This window comes from Mixophyes fleayi, chromosome 1 (genome assembly GCF_038048845.1).
Source record: "Mixophyes fleayi isolate aMixFle1 chromosome 1, aMixFle1.hap1, whole genome shotgun sequence".
Lineage (NCBI taxonomy): Eukaryota > Metazoa > Chordata > Amphibia > Anura > Limnodynastidae > Mixophyes > Mixophyes fleayi.
This window is the reverse complement of record NC_134402.1, coordinates 348571249-348593832: the sequence shown is the minus strand read 5'-3', so window position 1 is coordinate 348593832 and position 22584 is coordinate 348571249. Positions and strand designations below refer to the sequence as shown.

The window sequence follows — 22584 nt, the reverse complement described above, 5'->3', positions numbered from 1 at the left end:
TGCGTGACACTATATAGATTGTCTGTATTGTCATACAGTCTCAGTATTACACTGTAAGATTATACCTTTTATCCTTTATTGGTGGGGTCTTGCATTATCATTTTTTCTCTGCTGTGTGTTTTTCACCCGCAGCATGGTTGAAGAAGGGACTTCCAAGACTAAAGGATCTGCTGGAAAATCTGTGCTATACTATACTGGTGCCATAGGTAATTCTCAATTTTATTTTGGACCGTTTGACCCTGATACCTGATGTGAAGGGTGTGAGATGGATTGCCCTGATCAGCGCTTTTCTGCGACTGCATCTTGAGCCATGGAGGAACAGACTTAGGCTAAGTCACTGATGACATCCCTAGCTAAACTCAGTCGGGTAATATCTCAGACCAGAGAGGTAGGTGTACCCTTTTCCTTCTAAAAAATCAACACATTTACCTGCTATTGCTGACCAATAGTGGGACTTTCCAGGCAGAGGCGAGTCTGCAAATGGTCTGGCAAGGGCTGCATTCTCAAGTGGAATGTTTTCGTAGCTCTCTCAATTGCCATATTCCTGAACCAATGCAGGCCTTTGTTTCTAACTCTGATCTCTCTTCTGCAAAGGATGAGGAGTTAGTTCACAAGTGTGAGGGGACGGACCCGTTTTGTATAGTGGATGCTTTCAGAATATACACTGTGGAAGAGTTAGTCCTAGGGGCTCAGCTGACTATACTAGGCAGCACCTGAGGTTACAGATACTTCTAACTTCCTCCTTTTTACAAGGTGGATGAAACCGAAGTACTGTTTTCCACTGTGTCCTTAACCCTACACAAAGTTCCAATTGGCGAGAGAGTTTATTTACATTTTTTTCCCCTGTCCATCAGAAAAGTCTGTTAATGGCAAATTTCTGCCATTGCCGCTTCTCTCTTCCAATACCTTGCTGTGGAGCAGCCTCGCTCCGGGTAAGTACATGTACAGAGTGTAATTTTCTGCTTAGGCCTACACATGCAGCTGTGAGCATTTTGTTGAGAACGATCAGGTCACAGTACTGCATATTCATTGGTCTTCCAGATATTGTAAGCAAAATTAGCCATGGTTCTCTACGAGATTTAGTCTAGAACTGTTGTTACTATTGCTGAACATTTTCAGGACGCTAATACTCGAGCATATTCGATGTAGTTTCTGTAACCCCCATGTTTTCTTCACTCATAATTGTGGCCAGGACTTCCTTGGAGTTATGTTCTTGGCTCATGGCTGCAGAATCAAAACTACGAAGATTTTACAATTTCCAGTATCACTTTTTCTGGTTGAGAACTGTAACAAATCTTTAGTATAGCCACAGGGGCCAAGAGTTTTTTCTGCCCATCAGCAATACTACACTAAGACAACCTACTATTTCTGCCCATTTGTTCCTTCGGAAGTTTGATGGAACCAGAAGTAGTTGTAACGATTAGGCTTGTAGGCTTTGCAAGATTAGGATTTCCTTGCATCCTGTCATGCACAAATCATAGTAAGTCTCTTCAGTTTCAAGGTGTAATTATTGTACTATTTTGAACGACTTGTTCTTTCAGACTCAGTGGACATCTTTGACGGTGATTTTAGCTGTATTTCCTCTCTCTAGAGAGACTGGGCTGGACTTTCTATCTTCCCCAGTCTTTTGTTGGTTCTGCGGTTACTTTGAATTAATTTTCACACAATGATTCATATGGTGGTTCTGAACAGGGTCATGTCTTTAATGGCCATATGGAACTTGTCTTTTCCTTTGGATGCCGTTGCTGGGGATCAAGGTGTTTGAGGGGATGCCTTTAACACATTTTCATTCCGGCCTGCTTCATTCAGTTTTTTAGGATATGATCTGAAATGCTGCACAGGGAGAGCATTAATTTGTCCACCACCTCAGGTTAGATGCTCTCGGGATTAATAAGGACCAATCTACTTCGCAGCAACATGGCCATGAAGGTGAATGGCGTATGTAATGTCCCGAGCGGTACATCAGGTTCAGGTGTTATCTGCCTCACTCATTCCCGGACTAGTGTAGTGGGAGACAGTTGGGAGGTAGGTATAGTTGAATTGGGATCCTTCAGGGAGTGTGATACTTTCACATAGAGGTGGTGGTTTTGCTGGTTCAGCTCTGGAATCTGGCAGAAATATATCTCTTGACTTAGTTTCTGCACTTCTTATTTCCTCAAGGCTGTGCAAAGTACAGACCCCAGAGTAAAATGTAGGAATGCTTTGGCAATACATTTCAAGATTCGCCGGGTGTACCTACCTCTTCCTGTCGAGTCCCATGCTCCTGTGGATGTTACAGAAGCTACAATGATTGGATGGCTGCCTTTTGGTGGCTGCAGATAGTTCTCTGACATAATATGGATGGCCGTAGGTCCACCATGCGCTTGCCTCATTTTGTCCAATTTTTCTAATCCATGGTCATCTTTGGTACCACTCTTTTTGTCATCTGCTTTAGCAATGTGGCTACTGAAACTGTGATCCTTCGGGCCAGTTGTTTCTTCCACTCGTTTGTGCAGACTGTGATTTAGGTGTTAACCATTCCTCTCATAATTACTGGCGTGTATGAATGCTTATATTGCGTGGTGTCTAGGTCACAATTTTCACACTTTCCTTTCTGTCTTGTCCACGTTTTCTGTTTTTTCTTTCTGGCAGATCCGTGCATCGCAGAAGAGTTCATTTGTGTCAAAGGGGATCTCTTCGTTTCCCTTGACCCTGTAGGTTGTTCTTCTGAAATTTTGTCTTAGGCTCCGTTTTTTTATGTACTTTTCACCTTCTGGTTTAGTTCCAGGCTCTCAGATGCAATGTGGGCTGTACGGCTTTAGTATGTCAGACCGAATGACCTATTTATTCTGTATGGTGTGGGTGGCCGTTTTACGAGCACTCTATTGTTGTTGAATATCATTCACTATTTTTTTTGCCTTACGTTGAGGAGCTCGACCGGTGACTCTTGGATTGAATTCTCTCTTACCCAGGACAGGTGGTGCTGCCTGGAAGGCGTAACTGGTTTCTTCAGCCTCCTAGTTGTACCGGGCCACTGCGTATTCATCTGTCCTCATTTTCCCCCCAGATTTTTGCGGGTTGCAAAGTTTAGCATCCCAGGATGCAAGCTTTGGGGACATGGTCCCTTGCGCTCCGTCTTCTTGCTTGATCTGACTGTTTGTTGTTTATGTTTTAGGTATTCAGTTGTTATGCCTAGTTAGACCCTCTCAGTTCTTGCTGTTCAGTGCTATATCATTCTTTGCAGTAACTTTTTGGAGTTTTCAAACTCTGCTTACAAGCACGGTGGCTTAGTGGTTAGCACATCTGCCTCACAGCACTGGGGTCATGAGTTTGATTACCGAGTTTGATTCCATGGCCTTATCTGTGTGGAGTTAGTATTTTCTCCCTGTGTTTCCGTAGGTCTGCGGAATTAGTGACGTTATATACATAGCTCAGTGGATTCCGAACTTTTTCAGTTCAAGGCACCCTCAGGGTCTCCTTAATTTTTTCAAAGCACCCTTAAGCAAAAATATTTACCAAGTAGTCCCCCGCCTTGCTTACCACTGGCCCTGGCCTAGGCACTCCTGTGAGATCGCCGAGGCACTCCAGGGAGCCATGGCACACAGTTTGGGAACCACTGACGTAGCTGATGATGCCTATTTTCCTATCTTTGCGAAATGTTAGCATGTTGACTCCTGTTTGCTATCACTTCTGTTTATTATGTGTCCAATCCATTTTTGATGTTACTAAGTATGGCCTGTGATGACCACATTAGTCAAGTTGAAATGTAGTTAATTTTACATGTTATACAGTGTTTATCTTGCGGTATCCCTGGCAGCTTAGGCCACAAATGGATTCAGGCAGCCGTGCAGCATTGTTTTTCTCACCCCCCCCCCCCTTTTTTTTTTTTTTTTTTTTACATTTTATCTTGGGGGGGGGGGAGGGATTCAAAAACTTATTTGGGAGTTAGGGAAACCCTGTGCTGTCTACACTATCATAGGTCCCTTGCAAAATAAAAGGATTTTTTGTCACTTGTTAAATCTTTTTAATGGAGCACTATGTTAATAGTGTATGACCCATTCCATTTTCATTTTTTTTTTAAAATAATTGTCATAATTTGTAGATGGCTACTTGTAACACGGATGCTAATGGTTAAAAATAGGAGTTTCATTCTATTTGTTACCTTCCCTTTCTGTTGTGATATTACACACACACACACTGAGATTACATGTTGAATCAGATGAATATAGTTTTAATGAGTATAACATTAATAATGTAGTAAAGACAAAATCTATTGCGTACATTTTAAGAAGCATGCAGATTGTCAAATGTTCTAATTCTCTGTAGGAATACTAATAAGACCCATTTGTGTATTTACGAAAGCTGTGTTCGGAGATCTTTGGTTAAAAAGTGGAATTATTTAAGAAAATCATAGCAGAGTATGGAATACTAATTTAAAACTTTTACTTCAATATTGCTTTTCTTCTCTTTCATATTTGTCCACCACTATCCATATTAAATTCCATACTATTATATATACTGTATCTCTTAGAAACTATGCAACAATTGCTTTTACCATTAATCTGCCACTGGAGCTAGGTGGTTGGAAGAAACAAAGAAATAACAACTTTTTGAACCTCCTGAACAAGTAGGGGCAAATGTATCAAGCTGAGAGTTTTCCAGTGTGTTTGAAAAACCAATCAGATTCTAGCTATCATTTAATTAGTACATTCTACAAAATGACAGCTAGAATCAGATCGGTTGCTATAGGCAACATCTCAACTTTTCAAACCCGCTGGAAAACTCTTAGCTTGATACATTTACCCCCTAGTCTCAGTGGCAAATCAAAGATATAATCAACACAGCCTTGCAAAGTTGTTAAGCTGAGGCTTGTTATACCATTAATCTGCCTATAGAACTCTGCAATTGCAGTAACATCATTCTCCAAGTCACCTCAGCACTTGGTGTTAGACAAAGTACATGTACAGCAGCAATAACGAGCAATAGAGAGGGAAAGATGCCCACAGACTCACAAAGGAGAAGATAGAAACAGATTCAAAAGGGTAATAGTAAGATACAGTCACACAGGGTAAGACAGAGACAGATCCACAAGGTGTACGAGAACAGACAGTGTAAAAGAATAAAAAGAAACACATATTCTCTGGGAAAAGAGAAACTGGTAAGAAACTTTATGGAGTGATGGCATAATCAACACAGTGCCACAGTGTGTTTGTGTCCAGATTCTTTTATGTCTGGTAATGGGTGTGTTACCTGTGTTTTTGTCTAGATCGGCGGCTCCCAAAGTGTGCGCCGCGGCTCCCAGGGGTGCCGCGGCGCTGTCTCTGGGGTGCCGTGGGCCAGCCCTAGAAAAAAAGAAAGCAAACAGAAACTTAGAATCCGCGCGGCGCTAGGACCCTGCAGCCTCCTCTCTCCCACAGCTGTCACTGAATATCGACGTCAGTGACAGCTGCGCGAGAGAGGAGGCTGCAGGGTCCTAGCGCCGCGCGGATTGGTAAGTTTCTGTTTGCTTTCTTTTTCTCTATAGCTGGCGCGGAGCAGAGGAGAGGGTCAGATGGCAGAGGAGGGGGGCAGATGCCAGAGGAGGGGGACAGATGCCAGAGGAGGGGGACAGATGCCAGAGGAGGGGGACAGAGGGCAGTGGAGGAGGGCAGATGGCAGAGGAGGGGGACAGAGGGCAGAGGAGGAGGGCAGATGGCAGAGGAGGGGGACAGAGAGCAGAGGAGGAGGGCAGATGGCAGAGGAGGGTTACAGATGGCAGAGGAGGGGGTCAGATGGCAGAGGAGAAGGTCAGATGGCAGAGGAGGGGGACAGAGAGCAGAGGAGGAGGGCAGAGGAGGGGGACAGAGGGCAGAGGAGGAGGGCAGATGGCAGAGGAGGGGGACAGAGAGCAGAGGAGGAGGGCAGATGGCAGAGGAGGGGGACAGAGAGCAGAGGAGGAGGGCAGATGGCAGAGGAGGGGGACAGAGCAGAGGAGGAGGGCAGATGGCAGAGGAGGGTTACAGATGGCAGAGGAGGGTTACAGATGGCAGAGGAGGGGGACAGATGGCAGAGGAGGGTTACAGATGGCAGAGGAGGGGGTCAGATGGCAGAGGAGGAGGACAGAGCAGAGGAGGAGGGCAGATGGCAGAGGAGGGTTACAGAGGGCAGAGGAGGGGGTCAGATGACAGAGGAGGAGGGCAGAGGAGGGGGACAGAGAGCAGAGGATGGGGACAGAGAGCAGAGGAGGAGGGCAGATGGCAGAGGAGGTGGACAGAGAGCAGAGGAGGGGGACAGAGGGCAGAGGAGGGGGGACAGATGGCAGAGGAGGAGGGCAGATGGCAGAGGAGGAGGGCAGATGGCAGAGGAGGGTGACAGGGTGAGAGAGGGCAGAGGAGGGTGACAGCGTGAGAGAGGGCAGAGGAGGGGGACAGAGGGCAGAGGAGGGGGACAGCGTGACAGAGGGCAGAGGAATGGACAGAGGGGGAAACGTGAGAGAGGGCAGTGTGCCTGGATGCAGAGGGGGCAGTGTGCCTGGATCCAGAGGGGGCAGATTGTCTGGATGCAGAGGGGCATTTTTGCATACAACTAAATAAGTATTTCTGTCGTGACCTAAATACTTATTACAGTTTTTTGACCCAACTACTTCTAAAACAGGACTGCTCAGTAATTATTTTGGAGGGGTGCCTTGAAAAAATTTGGAGACTCTAAGGGTGCCGCGAACTGCAAAAGTTTGGGAACCACTGGTCTAGATTATTATTAACCTAAAATTGTGCAATCCTAGACTAAAATGTACTGCACAAGCAATTTTGTCCGCATCATGTTCGGGATGATGAATTGTATTCGGTAACCACTTGTTTGTTTTTGATTTAGGTCAGTGAGGTGTTTAGCCAAACACGCAATGGAGAGAATGTGAAAATCACAATAACGTTGACAAATGAGTTGCCACCCACTTCACCAACCTGCTTTCAGTTTTACAACATTATGTTTCGAAGGTTGGTCTTTTGTTTGTGGATTTCTGTTTGTTTTATTCAACAATGCAGTGTGTTTAAAAGGGAACAGCACAAAAATACAACAAACACCATCAATTGATAATGAGATGATTTGCAGCTTATTGACTATTCTGACAATAACAAAGTTTGTTTAGCTTTGTTGTCACCCTGGTAATCTTTTAATCTTAGATCCAGGCCTATGTAGCCCTTCCACAAATGTTCAGCCTTTGTGTTGAAATAAGAGCATGTATAAAGTTGCTTCTAATCCAGCTATTTAAAAAAAAAATAAAAAAAAAAATAATAGAACATTTTACCTACCATGCATAATTTTAAATTTTTGAAGACACATTCTCTTTCTACCTTATCCACTACAAGAGAACTTGGCAGAAAGTTTTAGCTATTACTTTAAAAAAAATAAAAAAATAAAATGTTTGGGGTATTGTAGATGGACCTGGAGTAAACGCGATTTAAATCTCAAACTATTGAGTGGTTAGATCCTTCCTTACTATGTCACTTCCATCTGGAACCATTCTCCGTGTTAGTTAAGTGCCCTCTGGAGTTGGGTGTTTTTCTGTGGGCTGCTGCGCTTTCTTTTATTTTTAATTATTTTAAGTGTTTTTCAGTGTTTCATGTTATTCCTATATTTAGACTGATCAGGGACTCCTCCCATGGTGTGCCTGTCAGTCATCTTCACTCTGGGTCCCTGATCGGTGGAAAGTAGCCGCCGAGTTTCTCTCTCCCTAGCAGTCTGCCAGCTCCTCTCAGACAATCTGAGCAGTGCATACTAATAACTGAGCTCCAGCGGCTATCAGTGTCATCCCTTAGAAATGAACATCGTGTCTCAGCAGAAACTACCACCTAAACAGATCTCCTTCGAGTAGTACATCTTCTGTTGCTACTTTTATGATATCACACTTTGCAGCATCAGAGCCTTAGATGGTGGCAGACAGAGTCGAAACAGATCTTCATGTAGGAAAGAACAGTCTTTGCACTTTTCAGGTACCGTATGAGGGGAGGGAAGCGCTTTCAGAGGAGGGCTCTTACTGGCAATAGAGGCCAAGGCCAGTCCAGCTACACGATTCTCATGTGTGGCGTGTTCTGCCATTTTCTGCTTCGTCATCGCTGCAGTAGTTCCCTGCTCTGGCTCCTCCTTATCTGGTGCCATTGTTCAGTCGTTGCCTAGTAGGTTGCAATATATTTATATGTATATATATTATTGTTGTCCTACTTGATATACACTTGGTTCAGGGTGTTTTTTTGTAACCCCTTTGACTGTCATCTTAATAGTGTCTGTGTTTGCAAATTTTCTATAGTGAAGAAGTCCTCTGGTTAACGTAATACCATATTATAACTTCATAGTGTTATAATAGGTGAGGTCTCATTTTCTTACAATTTTTTCTGGTGTGTCATTTTTTTTGATCACCATGTGTGAAAAGCGGACTTCCAAAACAGCCTGCCAAATGTAATGCTAAATTATCTTGTGCACAGTCTGTGTGCAACGTGTGAGGTGGAGTCCTGTGATCACAGTTTGCACACGACGACTCCCGCGGCCATGGAGGAACCATCTTTGGCCAAGTTACTGGTGACATGCAACAAGAGGTAAATGACTTCTAATTTTCTAAATGCACCATTGATTTCGCCTTCTCTTCCTGTGCCACCATATAGGGGGCTTCCCAGGCTTAGGCATGTCTGGCATTGACTCTAGCCGTGCTCTTTCAGGGTCTTAAATGGGATTCTTGCTCATTGGAATGTCTTCTTAGCGCCCTCCCATAAGACAATGGGTATATTTCATATTCCTGTGACTGTTTGCGCCCCTTATCTCCGATGGGTAGTTGATTCACGAGTCTGAAGAGGAGGATTTTTACAGTGTAGATGATACCTCTAAATTAAAGCGTGTGTGTTAGTCGCGGCGGCCACTGCGACTCTTACCTTCCTTCCGCGGGCACCGCCGCGACTCTTACCTTCCTTCCGCGGGCGTCCCGGCCATCGCTATGACGACCGGGAAGTCACTTCCGGTGTCTTCGTCCCGGTTGCCTGGGCAACAACTGGGACGCTAGAGATCTCCCGCAGCCCGGCCAGCTGTCAAACAGCCGGGCGCGTGCGCGCAGGTCTGTGCAGGGACAGCCACTCAGGGCTGTGAGTTAATTAGGCAACTGCTCCCTCTCTTCTCATTGGTTGGTAGGGTCATGTATTAATTAGGCTCTTCTCTGATTGGCTCATAGGACTATTTAAGGCAGTGAGGACTGAGCCTCACTGCCGGTTTTAGCAATCTGTCCCAGTACTGCTGCCTGCTCCTGTTCTTGTTTGGTGTTGAAACCTTGGATTGTTTACCTGTGTATGACCTTTTGCCTGTACCCGGACTCTGAACCACTGCCTGTGACCCTGGGACCTTTTGCTTGTACCCGGATTCTGAACCACTGCCCTTGACCCCAATCTGTTGCCTGTTCCCGGACTCTGAACCACTGCCTGTGACCCTGACCTTTTGCCTGTACCTGACATCTTCTCCAGTGCTCTGTCCAGTCCGCAGATCTCTGGCCTGACGCTACACCGCGTGCTACCTCCTGTACATGTGCGCTGCCAGGTCAGCCTAAACTCATACTACTCTGAGCATAAGACCTGGGGGCATCCGAGTGCCTGTGAGCATAACCAGTCTATACGGGAAAGACGGTTGCTAAAGGTGAAGATCTTCTCTTCTACCTGTTCTATGAGTTTATGCCGCACTGGTTGCCATAACAGTGTGACTTAACTGTTGTCGTTATGCAAATTTTGGACTTTGTGGAGCCTAAAGTTACTGATTCTTTTGCCTTCTCCCTTTTTAAAAGACAGAAGAATGAGACAGTTTGTTTCCCGCCGTCTCCTCACTTGTTAGTTTGTTTCTGAGGCCTGACAGAACCTGAATGTTTCAGATGCTTGAGTGGATTTAAACCACTTTACCATCTTGTCGTTGGAAGAGTCTGTTAAATGGTAGCGTTCTCCCAAGGTGGATTCTCCTGATGCCTGCCTAAGCAGAACTTCTGCTATTCTGGTGCATGTTGCGGTTTCGCTCCAGAATGCTACAGATAAAAAGTGTTGCTTTCAAGGGACTGTGACATGAGGCTATGTCATTTATTTTTTCAAATTCCCTTCACGCAAATTTTTACCACAGGTCTACCCTCATATGGACTTACGATACTGGTGCTCTAGGAGGCTACATGAAAGCTTCTGGTTTCTCGTGTGATTATTCTAGTTCCGCCTCAGGAAAGAGGTTTGAGGTTTTATGCAATCTTTTTTCTGGTCACAATCCTGGACGGATTGTTTTGTCCGGTCTTGAATTTCAAAATGCTCGACAAGTAGGTTCGCGTTCTGGGATTCCAGATAGAGTTGTTGTTATCCGTGATTGCGGATATTGAGCAAGGGAACTTCCTGGCATCCCTAAACATAAAAGATGCCTACCTACATGTCTCCATATGTGGAAAAACATCAGTGTCTCATTCTCTTTACAGTTCGCGAAACACATTACCAGTTCCAGGTTTTCACCTCTGGTCTAGCTTTTGCCCAAAGGTTTTCACTAAAATTATGGCAGTGATTGCAAGTCTCCTGCCTTCTCAGGGTATCACTATTGTGCTCTATTTGTTGTTAAAGGTGCAAACCGATTCTTTCCTTCAACAGCACATTCAGCTGTCCTCCTTTCTGGAGACCTATGTCTGGATTCTAAATTTATCAAGTCTTCCTTAGTTCCAGCACGACAGATGCGGTTTCTTGGCCTCCACTTTGACATGGTGTGTCAGAAGGTGTTCCTCCTGGAGAACAGGGTTCTTTTCAACTCTGAACTAAACCTGGTCCCTTCTGTCCAAATAAGAAGTGTCCCCTCTCCGATGCATGAAACTGCTATCCATGTTTGAGGCTGTGCCATTTGCACAGTTTCTTTCAAAGCCGGTAAACAGATAGCTTCTCAGGAAATTGTTCAAATCCAAACTCATCTGGACAGGCGTTGTCCACGGCCACGTGTTAGTGTCACTCACCGGAATGTTAGTTCCTCAGGCTCAAGACTTAGGTCTCTCTCTGCTTTGCCGGCGCCTGTCTTGCGCTGCGGCCGTCCGCCATCTTGATCAGGGGTCTGCGCATGTGCAGACCTACAGACTGTTAAAACCTTGCTCCTCTCCTCATTGGATGATTAATTACTTCTCACTATTTAAGACAAGTTGTTGCCCTACTATCATTGCCTGTTCTTGGTCCTCATTCTGCCGAGGTAACCAAGGAATTCCCTGTTCCTGTTTAATGTTTCTGTTTGCTGTGGACGCTGCCTCGCATCTTACCTGCATCTGGACAAGTTTCTACTCCACGCCAGTGGTAATACCTGTCAGCCGCAGACCGCTCCACGCTACCTCGTATCTTACCTGCACCTGGACAAATCTCTATTCCATGCCAGTGGTAATACCTGTCAGCCGCAGACCGCTCCACGCTACCTCGTATTTTACCTGCACCTGGACAAGTCTCTATTCCACGCCAGTTATAATACCTGTCAGCCGCAGACTGCTTCATGTTACCTTGTATCTTCCCTGCACCTGGACAAGTCTCTACTCTACGCCAGTAGTAATACTTGTCAGCCGCAGATCGTTCCATGCTACCTTGTATGTTATCTATTACCGGGACTAAGTTTCTACTGTGCATCTGTAGTGATAGCTGCTAGTCGCTGACTTTTCTACTACTCTGTATTATTGGCTTTTCGTATAGACTTTCCTTCAGTTGTCAAGCATCTCTTTCAAGTTTACCTGCATGCTCGGGTCATCATTTTCGCTGTGTAATTACTGTGCCTACTACTCAGAGACTGTATATCGTTTGCATTCCTCCTCCTATCCAGCTCAAGGAGATCCTTGTAGTCATCGTGTATAGCTGTATCCGTATCTTTACCATACTCCCCAGAGGGCCGCGACCTGCACAGTGGAAGCCGCTGAAACCCATACTTCCTTGCGGGAGTTCCTGGAGAAGACCAGCCACTGTGTTAGACTCCGCGCCTCTGGTGAGTAGAGCTACATCTGGTAAATTCTGGGTCAAAACTCCTAGTGCCCGTGACAGTTAGTCTCTTATTTGGCGGTTTATCAGGGCACATCCTGTCAAGGGTCAGTCCATCCAATCATGTGAGTGGACCTTGTTTACCATAGATGCCAATCTGTCTGCTTGGGGCGCAGTCAAAGGTCTTCTCTGACCCAGGGTCTCTGGTCATGCCTGGAGTCATTATGGCCCATCAATGTTCTGAAACTTACTGCAGTCTACTGCACGCTCATTCAGAGTCTGGAAGCCTACAAGTGGTAGCCCACCTGAATCCTCAAAGGGAAACCACGCAGTAAGCACTATGACAATGCGGGTGAGAGCATGGATCATGTGCTGGGGGTAACGCTATGTCCCAGTGATCTCAGCCCTATTCATACCTGGGGTGGAGAACTGGGATGTTAATTACCTCAGCCGCAATCCATCCAGGTGAATGTTCCCTTCTTGCAGAGGTCTTTGCTCTTGTGGTTCAACATTGAGGCCAACCAAAGATAGATCTTATGGTGTCTCTTCTGAACTTCAGATTCCCTCTCTTCGGTGCAACGTCCAGGTATCCCGCTGTGAGCTACACGGATGCCATGATTATCTATTGGCAGTTCCATCTTGTATACCTGGTTCCCTCTCTCCCATGGGTCCACAAGAAAATAAAGAGAATGATTTTCCGCCATCTTGGTGGCTTTGGATTGGCCGCGCAGGACATGGTACTCTGGCATACAAGGGATGGCGGTAGTTCCACCTTATTGATTACCTCTTCGTCCAGATCTACTGACACAAGGCCCCCATCGTTATCACTCTTTAAGTCGTCTGACTCTGACGGCGTGGCTACTGAAACCCTGATTCTTTTGGACAGGTGTTTTTGAGAAAATATTCTGCAGAGTATCATCTTCTACAAATTACTATTGTGTGTGGAAAGATTACATTTAGTGGTGTGAAGGCCACAATTTTCACACTTCCCAGTTCCCCTGATGGCACATTCGACCAAGCCTGTTGGGGCTTCTGGACCATCTACTATGCCTCATTGTATTTCAGTGTCCCCCATTGTACTAAGAGAAATTAATTTTATGGTGAGTAACAAAATGGTTTGAGGTTGGAATGTTATATGTCTGGCAGATTCAAAATCGCCAAACCGTCAGAGACAAAGACAGGGTTTTTTTTTTCTTTTTCTTTTTTTTTTTTTTTTAATACCCGCTTTTGATTATATTATATTATGGGGGCAATTCTATTTGATTGCTAGAAAAATAATTCTAAGTAATTAGAGAAATAGTTATTTATGATGGTCACATGTAAAACTACATATTTCCTCCCTTATGTGTAATAAATGCAAGAATATTGTCCCATTAAATAATAAACAAACATATTGCCCCCTTAATATGATGAAAAATATAGTTTGCCCTCATAAGTTTATTATATAATAATTTTGCAACTTAATCAAGCAATAACGATTGACTGCATAATTAATATGTCACGGGTGCTCCTTTTATGAGTTGTTTTTTATTTTGTGTGCAATCAGTGGCTTATTAAATCTGATTGCTTGTATTTTTGCTCAATGGATGCTGATTTATAAAGTTGTGCTTTGTTAAATTGAAACTGCTAAAAAAAAAAATATAAAAAAAACATTCCTTTTAGTAAACTCGTCCCTTTGTCCTTATTCTGTCAGTGTATCAAAGGATTACTAACTTTGTTTGACTGTTCTGTAAGCAATTATGTCCCCCATGTATTTCAAATGGAGGTAGGGAATGAATTCATTCGTATGTGTCCATGTTTGAAAGGTAGCATGCTGCATTCTAAAGATGCCCATTTTGCAAGCATATTGAAAATATATTTAAAACATGCTGCACATTAACAGGACATAACAGGAAAACAGAATAACTGATGGGACCATTTTGACTGTTTTATAATTTCACCTTTTTGTTGCTTGCAGGCTCCTCAAGATGATGAGTATGAAGCAAATAGGACGCAATTACTACAACCCTAATGATCCTATAGAAATCAGAGCACATAAGTATGTTAATAATATTTAAATTGACTTATGGTGGTGCATTTCCTTTGTTACATTTTCCCATTTTCCATTCTATTGTGATATTCAAATTTGCATTTTAAATATATACTTAATACATTGGAATTTATACTCTTATCCTTAGTTTTTTTTTTTCCATTGACGTATTTATTTATTTATTTATTTATTTATTCTTTCATTCATATATAAGTGCTAGAAAACCATATATCCTGCATTTGAAAGTAATTGACCTGGCAGTTTTTCTCCTACATTGTGTGTGGGGACCATTGCTGCCTTAATTGACTGCTACCTTAGGGTTGAGGTGAGTGTCACTTAAGGGTAAACTTCTGTAGTCTGGTCTGTTTAACCCTCCCTTAGGATGTAAGCTCGCATAAGCAGGGCCCTCTTCCCTCCTGTCTCCTTACCCATTCTTCTGCTCCGTGTTCATTGCATCAGCCTGCCTAGAGTTTCTGAAGTATTGGTACTTTTTGTTTATTGTTCTGTACTGTTATACCCTGTATAGTCTACTGTTTGTACTATGTGCGACGCTGCGGAAGCCTTGTGGCGCCTAACAAATAAACGATAATAATAATAGTCTGGGTTTTTTCCTAACGTTCGGCCACAAAAATGGTTCCTATAGTGCACATTGCACCCTGCGCATTTAGAAGCATTGAGGTGCATGTTTGGCTGCCTCCTTGGCTGTATAGAGTTGTTGAGGATCAAGTGACACTCCTTTCTCAATAGTTAATGCCACTAGAGGCATAATATCTAGCTGGAACCTGTCATAGGACAGGAAGAACTTATTGGGCCCAGAGAGAGGTGAGTAGAAATACTATCTACATTGTTTCCAACTACACTGTGAATACTGATGTGGGAGATATTTTACAAATGGTGGATGGTGCTCTAACACTTCTATTCCCTATCCTGGATTTTCATTACTTCAGGTCCCATCCTTACCTATCTGGATGCGACTTGGTGCTAGTACCTGTTTTTTTTCTCATTTCCCTCTGTGTGTGTGTATATGGGAGATGATTACAGAGGTTTAAATTTTTCTTTGGGTATGCTAATATTAAAATTATTTTCTAAGCAACTTTTTTTGTATTGCAGTATCTATATCAGATTATATATTATTTCTTCTAGGTCAGATCTCTCAGATGTATGATATACCAGTTTTAAGTCTAAATCTCAATGTGTAGCTTGCGAAGGCGAGTAATTCCACAGCACAAGCATTACTTGAGGGGACACCGACGAGTTGGGTGTGCCTGTTTGGATAGGATCCCTAACTCAATCCTTTTCTGGGGAAAAAGGAGTGATTGTTCTCGTCCCAGAAGACTTGTGGTCTTTCTCCAACTTTTGTCTTGTGGAGATGCTGGAGAGACAGTTTGGCTAACCTGAAACCTGAATACATTGAATGCCTAACTTTAGGTGGACAGGTTCAAGAGGAATGTATAAGATCCGTCATCATAGCGTTAAACCCAGGGAAGTCTTTGTATCCCTGGATATAAATGACATATATTTTCTATCCCTATTTGGGAAGGGCTACACTGCCTTCTCAAGACTATTTATTTTTCAGCTCTGCTATTTGTTTTTGCTATGTCACCAATGGTTTTCTCCAGTGGTCATATCAGTCAAGAGGCCCCCTTTTTTCAGTTTGAGGGGAATCACTGTTATAACTTTTCTCCTCACAGCACAGTCAGCTTGCCTCCTGCACTCCCATCTGCAGGCTTCTTATTGGTTGTTGAAGTCCCTAGGATGGATATTTGATTCTTAGAAATCCAGCCCCTAATTAGAGCTGCATTTTCCTGGAAATCTTTCGCCCTTCTCTGCATGTCGTTCAGGGAAGATAGGGTCTCCACATCCAAAGGAGTATAAAAGGCTGTTTTCGCTTTTGCTTTTTTACAGTTAGACATCTTGAGATAGTGGTGTGAGTATGATTCAAATTTGTCTTTTAGGCTAATTAAATTGTCATCGTAGACTTTTTTTTTTCTGTGGCGATTAACGAGTATTCCTTCTCAATAGGAGCCGTTTCTGTATTCTTTCATGTTCGATTGAATATTTTGTGTCTGTGGACTCAGGTCACAGCTCCAAGACTAATCTTGTTGCTGGGCAACCACATGGTTCTCCTTTCATACTTTACTCTGTTTACCGTTTTCATGTTTTGCGTTCATAGAGCTGTGGACAATAGTATTTTACGCACATATTGTCTCAGAGTCCTCTGTCCTAGGGGCAGCTTTGGAACGTTCACAATGCTCTAGTGCCTCCAGATAAGTAGAAATAGGATTTTTGTACTTACTGTAAAATTAATTTTTCAGAATCCAACTGCGCTCCCATAATTTCCGCCCAATGTTCAGTTCTATTGTCGCTTGGACTGTGTCTCTGGATTGTATTCTTCTGTTTACCCTATGCTTAGCAGCTGTAGGGTTGGGATAAGGTAGCAGATCCCCTAAGTGGGTTCAGCTAAATGGATTGAACTGTAAGTGCATATGCGCACGTCTGTCTTTTATCTGCTGCTATTTCCCTGCATTGGCTTTTTGGTTTCCTCTCACCCTCATCCTGGCTCCTATTTAAAGCACCTTTTCTGGCAATATGATGCCAGTTTTTTATGTCCTGTTACCCTACTGCTGCTGGAACATTTGACTTTTGTTTCCTTGTGATTCCTGGAACCCAGCGTCCCTATGCGTCTAATCTAATCCTGGTATCTGGGGCTTCTCAGCTAATCATGGTTTGGTATCCAGCGTGTTATGCTTCTTAGATAATCCTGATATCCTGTATCTAGTGCTTCTCAGCTAATCTTCCTCTCCTATATCTGGTGCTTCTCAGCTACTCCTGGTATCCAGCGACCAAAGCTTCTCAGATAATCCTGGTATCCTGTTTCCCAATGCTGCCCAGCCTAAGCTTCTCAACTAACTCTGTGTCCTCTGCTTCTCAGCAGCTATTCCTCGTACTCAGCATCCAATGCTTCTCAGCTAATCCTGGTATCCTTTATGATGTGCTTCTCAGCTAATCCTGGTATTCGGGGTCCTATGCTTCTCAACTTAACCCCGTATTCAGTATCCTGTGCCTTTTAGCTATCCTTGTTACCAGTAACCCCTCTTCAGTTTCTGTCTTTCACTGTTCGGAACAATTCTGTTCCTCTGATATCTCCTTTTGCCAGTGAATACCCTTCTCACCTGTCAGTCTCGACTGGTCCCCCTCCGGAGAACCACGACCTTGGACTTCGTTGTGGGTGGGGCTAAATTTGACAGATTGTGAAAAAACCTTCCATCCCTATGTGTTCTGTGACGCATACCTATAATGAAATTTGCCTTTAGACAAAACATGATAGGGCATCTTTAGCTGGAGTTAAAGGTTCGCCATATGGGATTAATAGAGCAAGAATCCAGAAGGAGTAGTTTTATATTCAGCTTGTCAGATAACCTACTGCATTCTGTTATTTAAATATGCATTTTACTAACTTGTGTGAAAAAAGTTTATGTCCGTACTACTACTACTGTGTGTGTGTGTGTGTGTGTGTGTGTGTGTGTGTGTGTGTGTATATATGTATGTATGTATGTATGTATATGTGTGTGTGTATATATATATATATATATATATATATATATATATATATATATATATATATATATATATATATATATATATATATATTGTGGCAAGAGCCCGCTACTGGTGAAGCACACGCGTACAACTTCTTCCTTTTTATGGTTCTTTATTGTCAGGATGGTAATAATGTTTTGACACCGTATACTTGCACAGCAATTATGGAGACCCTCAACGCTTACTATACATAGTCCAGCTCCCTGTCCAGATCAGCCAGCTAGCCCAGCGTTGATCTCCCTGAACAATGAAACAAGCAGGGTTTTATACCTGATACTCCTCCCACAGGTCTAGCTTGATGGACAGGTGACACACCCACCTTCTCTTTAAAAGGAAACGCCCATCCCTGGCTCTGTTTAGACTATCAGACCCACCCTGTCTGTTTGCTGAGAGGAAGCAGCTTTTAAATCATGTAAGTAAACCAATTTTAAACTACACATATGTTTTTACCTGGTTTAATCTCCACCTAGGTACATAACTGTGCCAATGTTTTACTCTACTTCCCTGTTTTCTCTGCATATTGCCAGCTAAATGCCTCCTTTTGTTACTATATATATATATCTATATATCTATATCTCTCTCTCTATGCATGGTGAGGTCGTGTTGGAAAGCTAAAATATCCTAGTTTTGAAGGTGTCCCCTGTATTTTGCTGATAAGCAATCATATTCTGTAACACTTGGTATGTGTTCTCTTTATTTTGTGAAAGTACTAATTGAATTTTACAATAGTTCACAACCGGCACCATCCTTGTTTGCTTTTTGACGGATGTACAGTTGGAATCTTGGCAAGTTTCCCAGGAGGGCTACGATTGCTTTTGGAGGGGCAGAGAGTGAATTCGAGTTGCCCACAGACAGAAGGAAATCTGCCGCCCCCTAGCCGTCAATATTAACCAAATTAACCTAAAACATTTATAATCTGTCCCTTTCAGCGTTGCGCCCTGGGCAGTCACCCCTGTTGCACAGCCCTAGTCACGGCCTTGATTTCCCATATTTGCAGAGAGAATACCATATTGGGACTGATTTTAATGCTTTCCAGGCGTTCACAAAATTTATGCACTATATTCACATAAAGGGGTGAGTGTGATTACCTTTGATTAACATGTTATAATGGGACTCGTCAAGTGGTGGGATTTATTAGTTCTATCAGTTCTTGAAGTTGATGTATTGGAAAGAGGAAAAATAAGCAAGAGTAAGGATCTGATAGAGTTCGACAGGGCCCAAAAATGTGATGGCTAGATGAATGTGTCAGAGCATCTACAAAATGGCTGGTCTTGTGGGGTGTTCCTGGTATGCATTCTTTAGTATCTACCAAAAGTGGTCCAAGGAAGGACAACCGGTGAAAAGGCGACAGCGTAATGGGTGCCCAAGGCTCTTTAATTAGCGTTTAAAGTGAAGGCTAGCCTATATGGTCCAATCCGACAGAAGAGCTACTATAGCACAAATTGATAAAAAAAGATAATGCTGGGGGGCGTGGCCTGAACGAGCATGGAGTAGCACGTATCGCTACATGCTCTCCAGCCGGAATATCCTGGTAACTCCTGCAAGTGGACATTAGACTACACAAATACCTACCCTGAGTGCTTCCGAGGTGTAGCAGTTTGGAGAGGACCTGAGGATACAGGTACCGGCGGGCAGAGAGCCTGAGGTGCCGTGAGTGTTGAGGCGGCTAGACTCAGAGGACGGAGGGTGACAGGCGGGCAGCGGCTCTGCAGCATATCCCCTGGTCATATGTAAACTGGGCTTACCTGTGGCGGCAGCAGCGGAGGTTCACTGGCTGGATCTGAAGACAAAACTGGCGATAGTTGGACATTTCTTTCTTCGTGCCATTTCATGCTACGGGGTGCCATCTTGCCTGGTCATCAAGTTATTAACGCTGAAGGAAGGACTGTGTCTGAGTATCCTGCAGCATGCAGCGTGACAACATACTGAAGTGTGCACAGGTGCAAGCTGAAAGCTGACAAGGCGACCCTCTGTGGGAACTGCAGGGTGCTATACATCAACATATATTTAGATATCTGAGGCAGGCATATGATATACATCTGCTGAGGAGTAGTCTGGCTGTGCCCTGGTGTGCCCAAGTGGTCTGGGTGTGCCTTGGTGGAGGGCAAGGAAGGCTTACCCTGCCTGCACTATATTGTATCGGGCTGATATCTGGCAGGCCTGTGTGAAGTTACCTGACTGTACCGTTTGCAATACAATCAGCGTTATATACAGGTTGGATTGGAGCTGGTCAGGCTTTGGTGCCACTTTCAAGTTTATAGGATAAATATCCCGCTTACCCCCTTTTAATTATGGGCAAACATAGCCAGTCCACTGCTGCAGGAAAACTTGAACGTTTTGCCTGCTCCTCCACTACCACTTCTGGTTCAGGAGATGCATCACACTCCACTACCCCCTCTTTGCAGGCTCCGCCGGCGGACCCAGAGGTTACGCTGCAGCAGGTCTTACAGGCCATTGGGGCGTCTGAGAAACGGGTAACTGAAAAAATAGGAGAGGTGCAGATTGACCTTTCTCTCCTCCAGCAAGATGTTCAGAAAATCAGGGAGAGAGTGGGTGAGGTGGAGACTCGTGTGTCCACACTGGAGGATACTTCTGCACCTGTTGGGGGTCGGCTGGAGGGTCTGGAGACTCAAGCCGCCCTTTTCAAACAAAAGCTCACGGATATTGAGGGGCGTCTACGTCGTAGCAATATTCGTGTGGTGGGGTTACCCGAAAAGCAGAAGGTGCCTCCCCAGAATCCTTCCTGGAAAAGTGGTTAATTCAACTGTTTGGTACAGACTCATTTACAGCCCAATTCGCAGTGGAGTGGGCCCACCGTATTCCAACTCAAGCACCCCCTCCTGGAGCCCCCCCGCGCACCTTCATAGCCAAATTGTTGCATTATCGTGACCGATATGCCATTCTACGCTTTTCTAGGCAGAAAGGTCCAGTGGAATACAATGGTCAGCGAGTAGCAATGTATCCTGACTTCGCTCAGGATGTACAAAAGAACAGGGCTCAGTTCATTCCGGTGAAGAGAAGATTGAGAGATTTACAGATCCCGTATGCCATGATCTTCCCTGCCCGGTTGCGGGTGGTTTCGGAGGGCCGTACATCCTCATCCTTTTTTGATACTCCCCGACGCCTGGCTGCTGCTGGATGCTGATCCTGGATGAGTACTTTTCTCTGTCTTTCCTCATAGTCCTTGGGACATTGCTGATTTGTCATTGATTATATGCATGGTATTTGCTATACATAATGCAATTTCTCTTCTGTGGTAAAAAAAAAAAAAAAAAAAAAAAAATATCTCGCTCATGTGGGGTTTGTGATTTTCAAACTAATGTTGAAAGGTCCACTTGAAAAAATATAATGGGCTGGAGAGCCCATGGCTTTAAGGCCGTTCTTTTCCTTTCTTGTCTCAATTCGCCCCTTTTCCTCCCCCATTTTTCTTTCTCTTTTCCTCTCTCTTCTGGTATTTTGCGGGTTGGCCGGTGGCCTCTTGTGGTAGTGTGCTGCCCTGCTGAATATCTTAAGTTAACTTTAGTTAGGGATTAAGGTATACTTAAGTTGGGTGGAGTATACAGGGTGGGGGTTTAGTATTAAGGTTATTAAGTTGTGGGTAGTTTCAATGTTATCGCAAATGAACAAGGATTATATGTGATTATAAGTATATCAATGTATGCTCTGCAGGGGTGTGGGATGCGGGGTAGTGGGACAGGAGTGACTATTATATGTATTCTGGTGCATCTGATAAGGAGCTGAAAATTCTCTCCTGGAATGTGCGGTGCCTGAATAATGCTGTGAAACGTTCTCTTGTGTTAAGACAAATTAGAAAAAATGATCCGGATATTGTTTGTTTATTGGAGACTAATTTACACAGTATAGAGTACTCGCCCTTAAAAAAGCATGGGTGGGTAGGGCATACCACTCTACTTACACGACTAATTCTCGAGGGGTCTCTATATTGGTGCATAGGCGTCTCTGCTTCTTCTTGGTAAAAATCCAGGTGGATGCAGGGGGAAGGTTTGTGCTGATGAGGCTGTCATTAATTGGGTTCCGGTGATTCTGTTAGCTGTATATATACCCCCACCGTATAGTAGCGAGGTGTTAAGGAAATGTGGAGAATTCATGGCATTGTTCCCAGAGGTTCCAGCCATTTGTATAGGGGATTTCAACAATGTGATGAATAGAGAGGTTTATAGGTGGCGAGAGCAAAAGGTTGTAGTTGGCAACTCGAAGTTGGCTTTTTCTGCTTTGATTGAGGAAATGGGGTTAGTAGATGTATGGCGTTTGAGACATTCAGAAGAGGTCCAATTCTCCTGCTTTTCTACATCATACAATGCATTTTCAAGAATTGATCTGGCTCTGCTGTCACACTCTCTGTTACCGCTGGTGAGGAGCGTGGAGTATAGGGCTAGGGGGATCTCTGACCATTCGCCCCTCGGTTTATCTATTGATTTTGCAATTGATAGAGGCCAGTCCTTTTGGAAAATAAATCCCTTCTGGCTCTCCTTGATGGGTACAGGAGCGACGTTGGTGACACGGTGGGAAGGCTTCTTTGTAGATAATCTGGTAACAGCTATGCCACCTATAGTTTGGGACGCTTTCAAGGCCTTCCTGAGGGGGACATTAATTGGCTGGTGTAGCTGAAATTAAAAAGTCGTCCAGACAAAAAGAACAGATACTAGAGAAAACGTGTAAATCCTTAGAAGCACAATACATAAAGGACAAAACTGAGGTTGCAAGGCGAGCTTGGCAGCTGGCCCAGAGGGAGTGGGTAGATTATGTATTTGAGAAATCCAAACGTAAGTTCTTGTTTTCTAAGCATGCAGAGGGTGATAGAAACTGTAGTTTTCTGGCTTATCTGACAAGGGCGGAGAGGGCGGACGCGGCAGTGCCGGTTATCTGTGATGACAGTGGGGTTAAGAGGTATCTTATGCCTGATATTGTTGAGGTGTTTCATAAATATTATACTAGTACATATAAGTCACAGGTCGGGTATGACGTGGATACGTTACAGCTGTATTTGAATGATAT

The 22584-nt window shown here is 44.0% G+C and overlaps 1 protein-coding gene across 1 annotated transcript in view; it reads left to right on the top strand.

Annotated features, from left to right (window-relative positions):
• Window positions 1–22584, top strand: part of PIWIL1 (piwi like RNA-mediated gene silencing 1) — a 240637-nt gene that overhangs the window by 62425 nt on the left and 155628 nt on the right. Inside the window, exons 6-7 of the mRNA XM_075176746.1 lie at window positions 6829–6950; window positions 13897–13977. Of these exons, the coding sequence (XP_075032847.1) occupies window positions 6829–6950; window positions 13897–13977 (203 nt within the window). The remainder of the gene's footprint in view (window positions 1–6828; window positions 6951–13896; window positions 13978–22584) is intronic.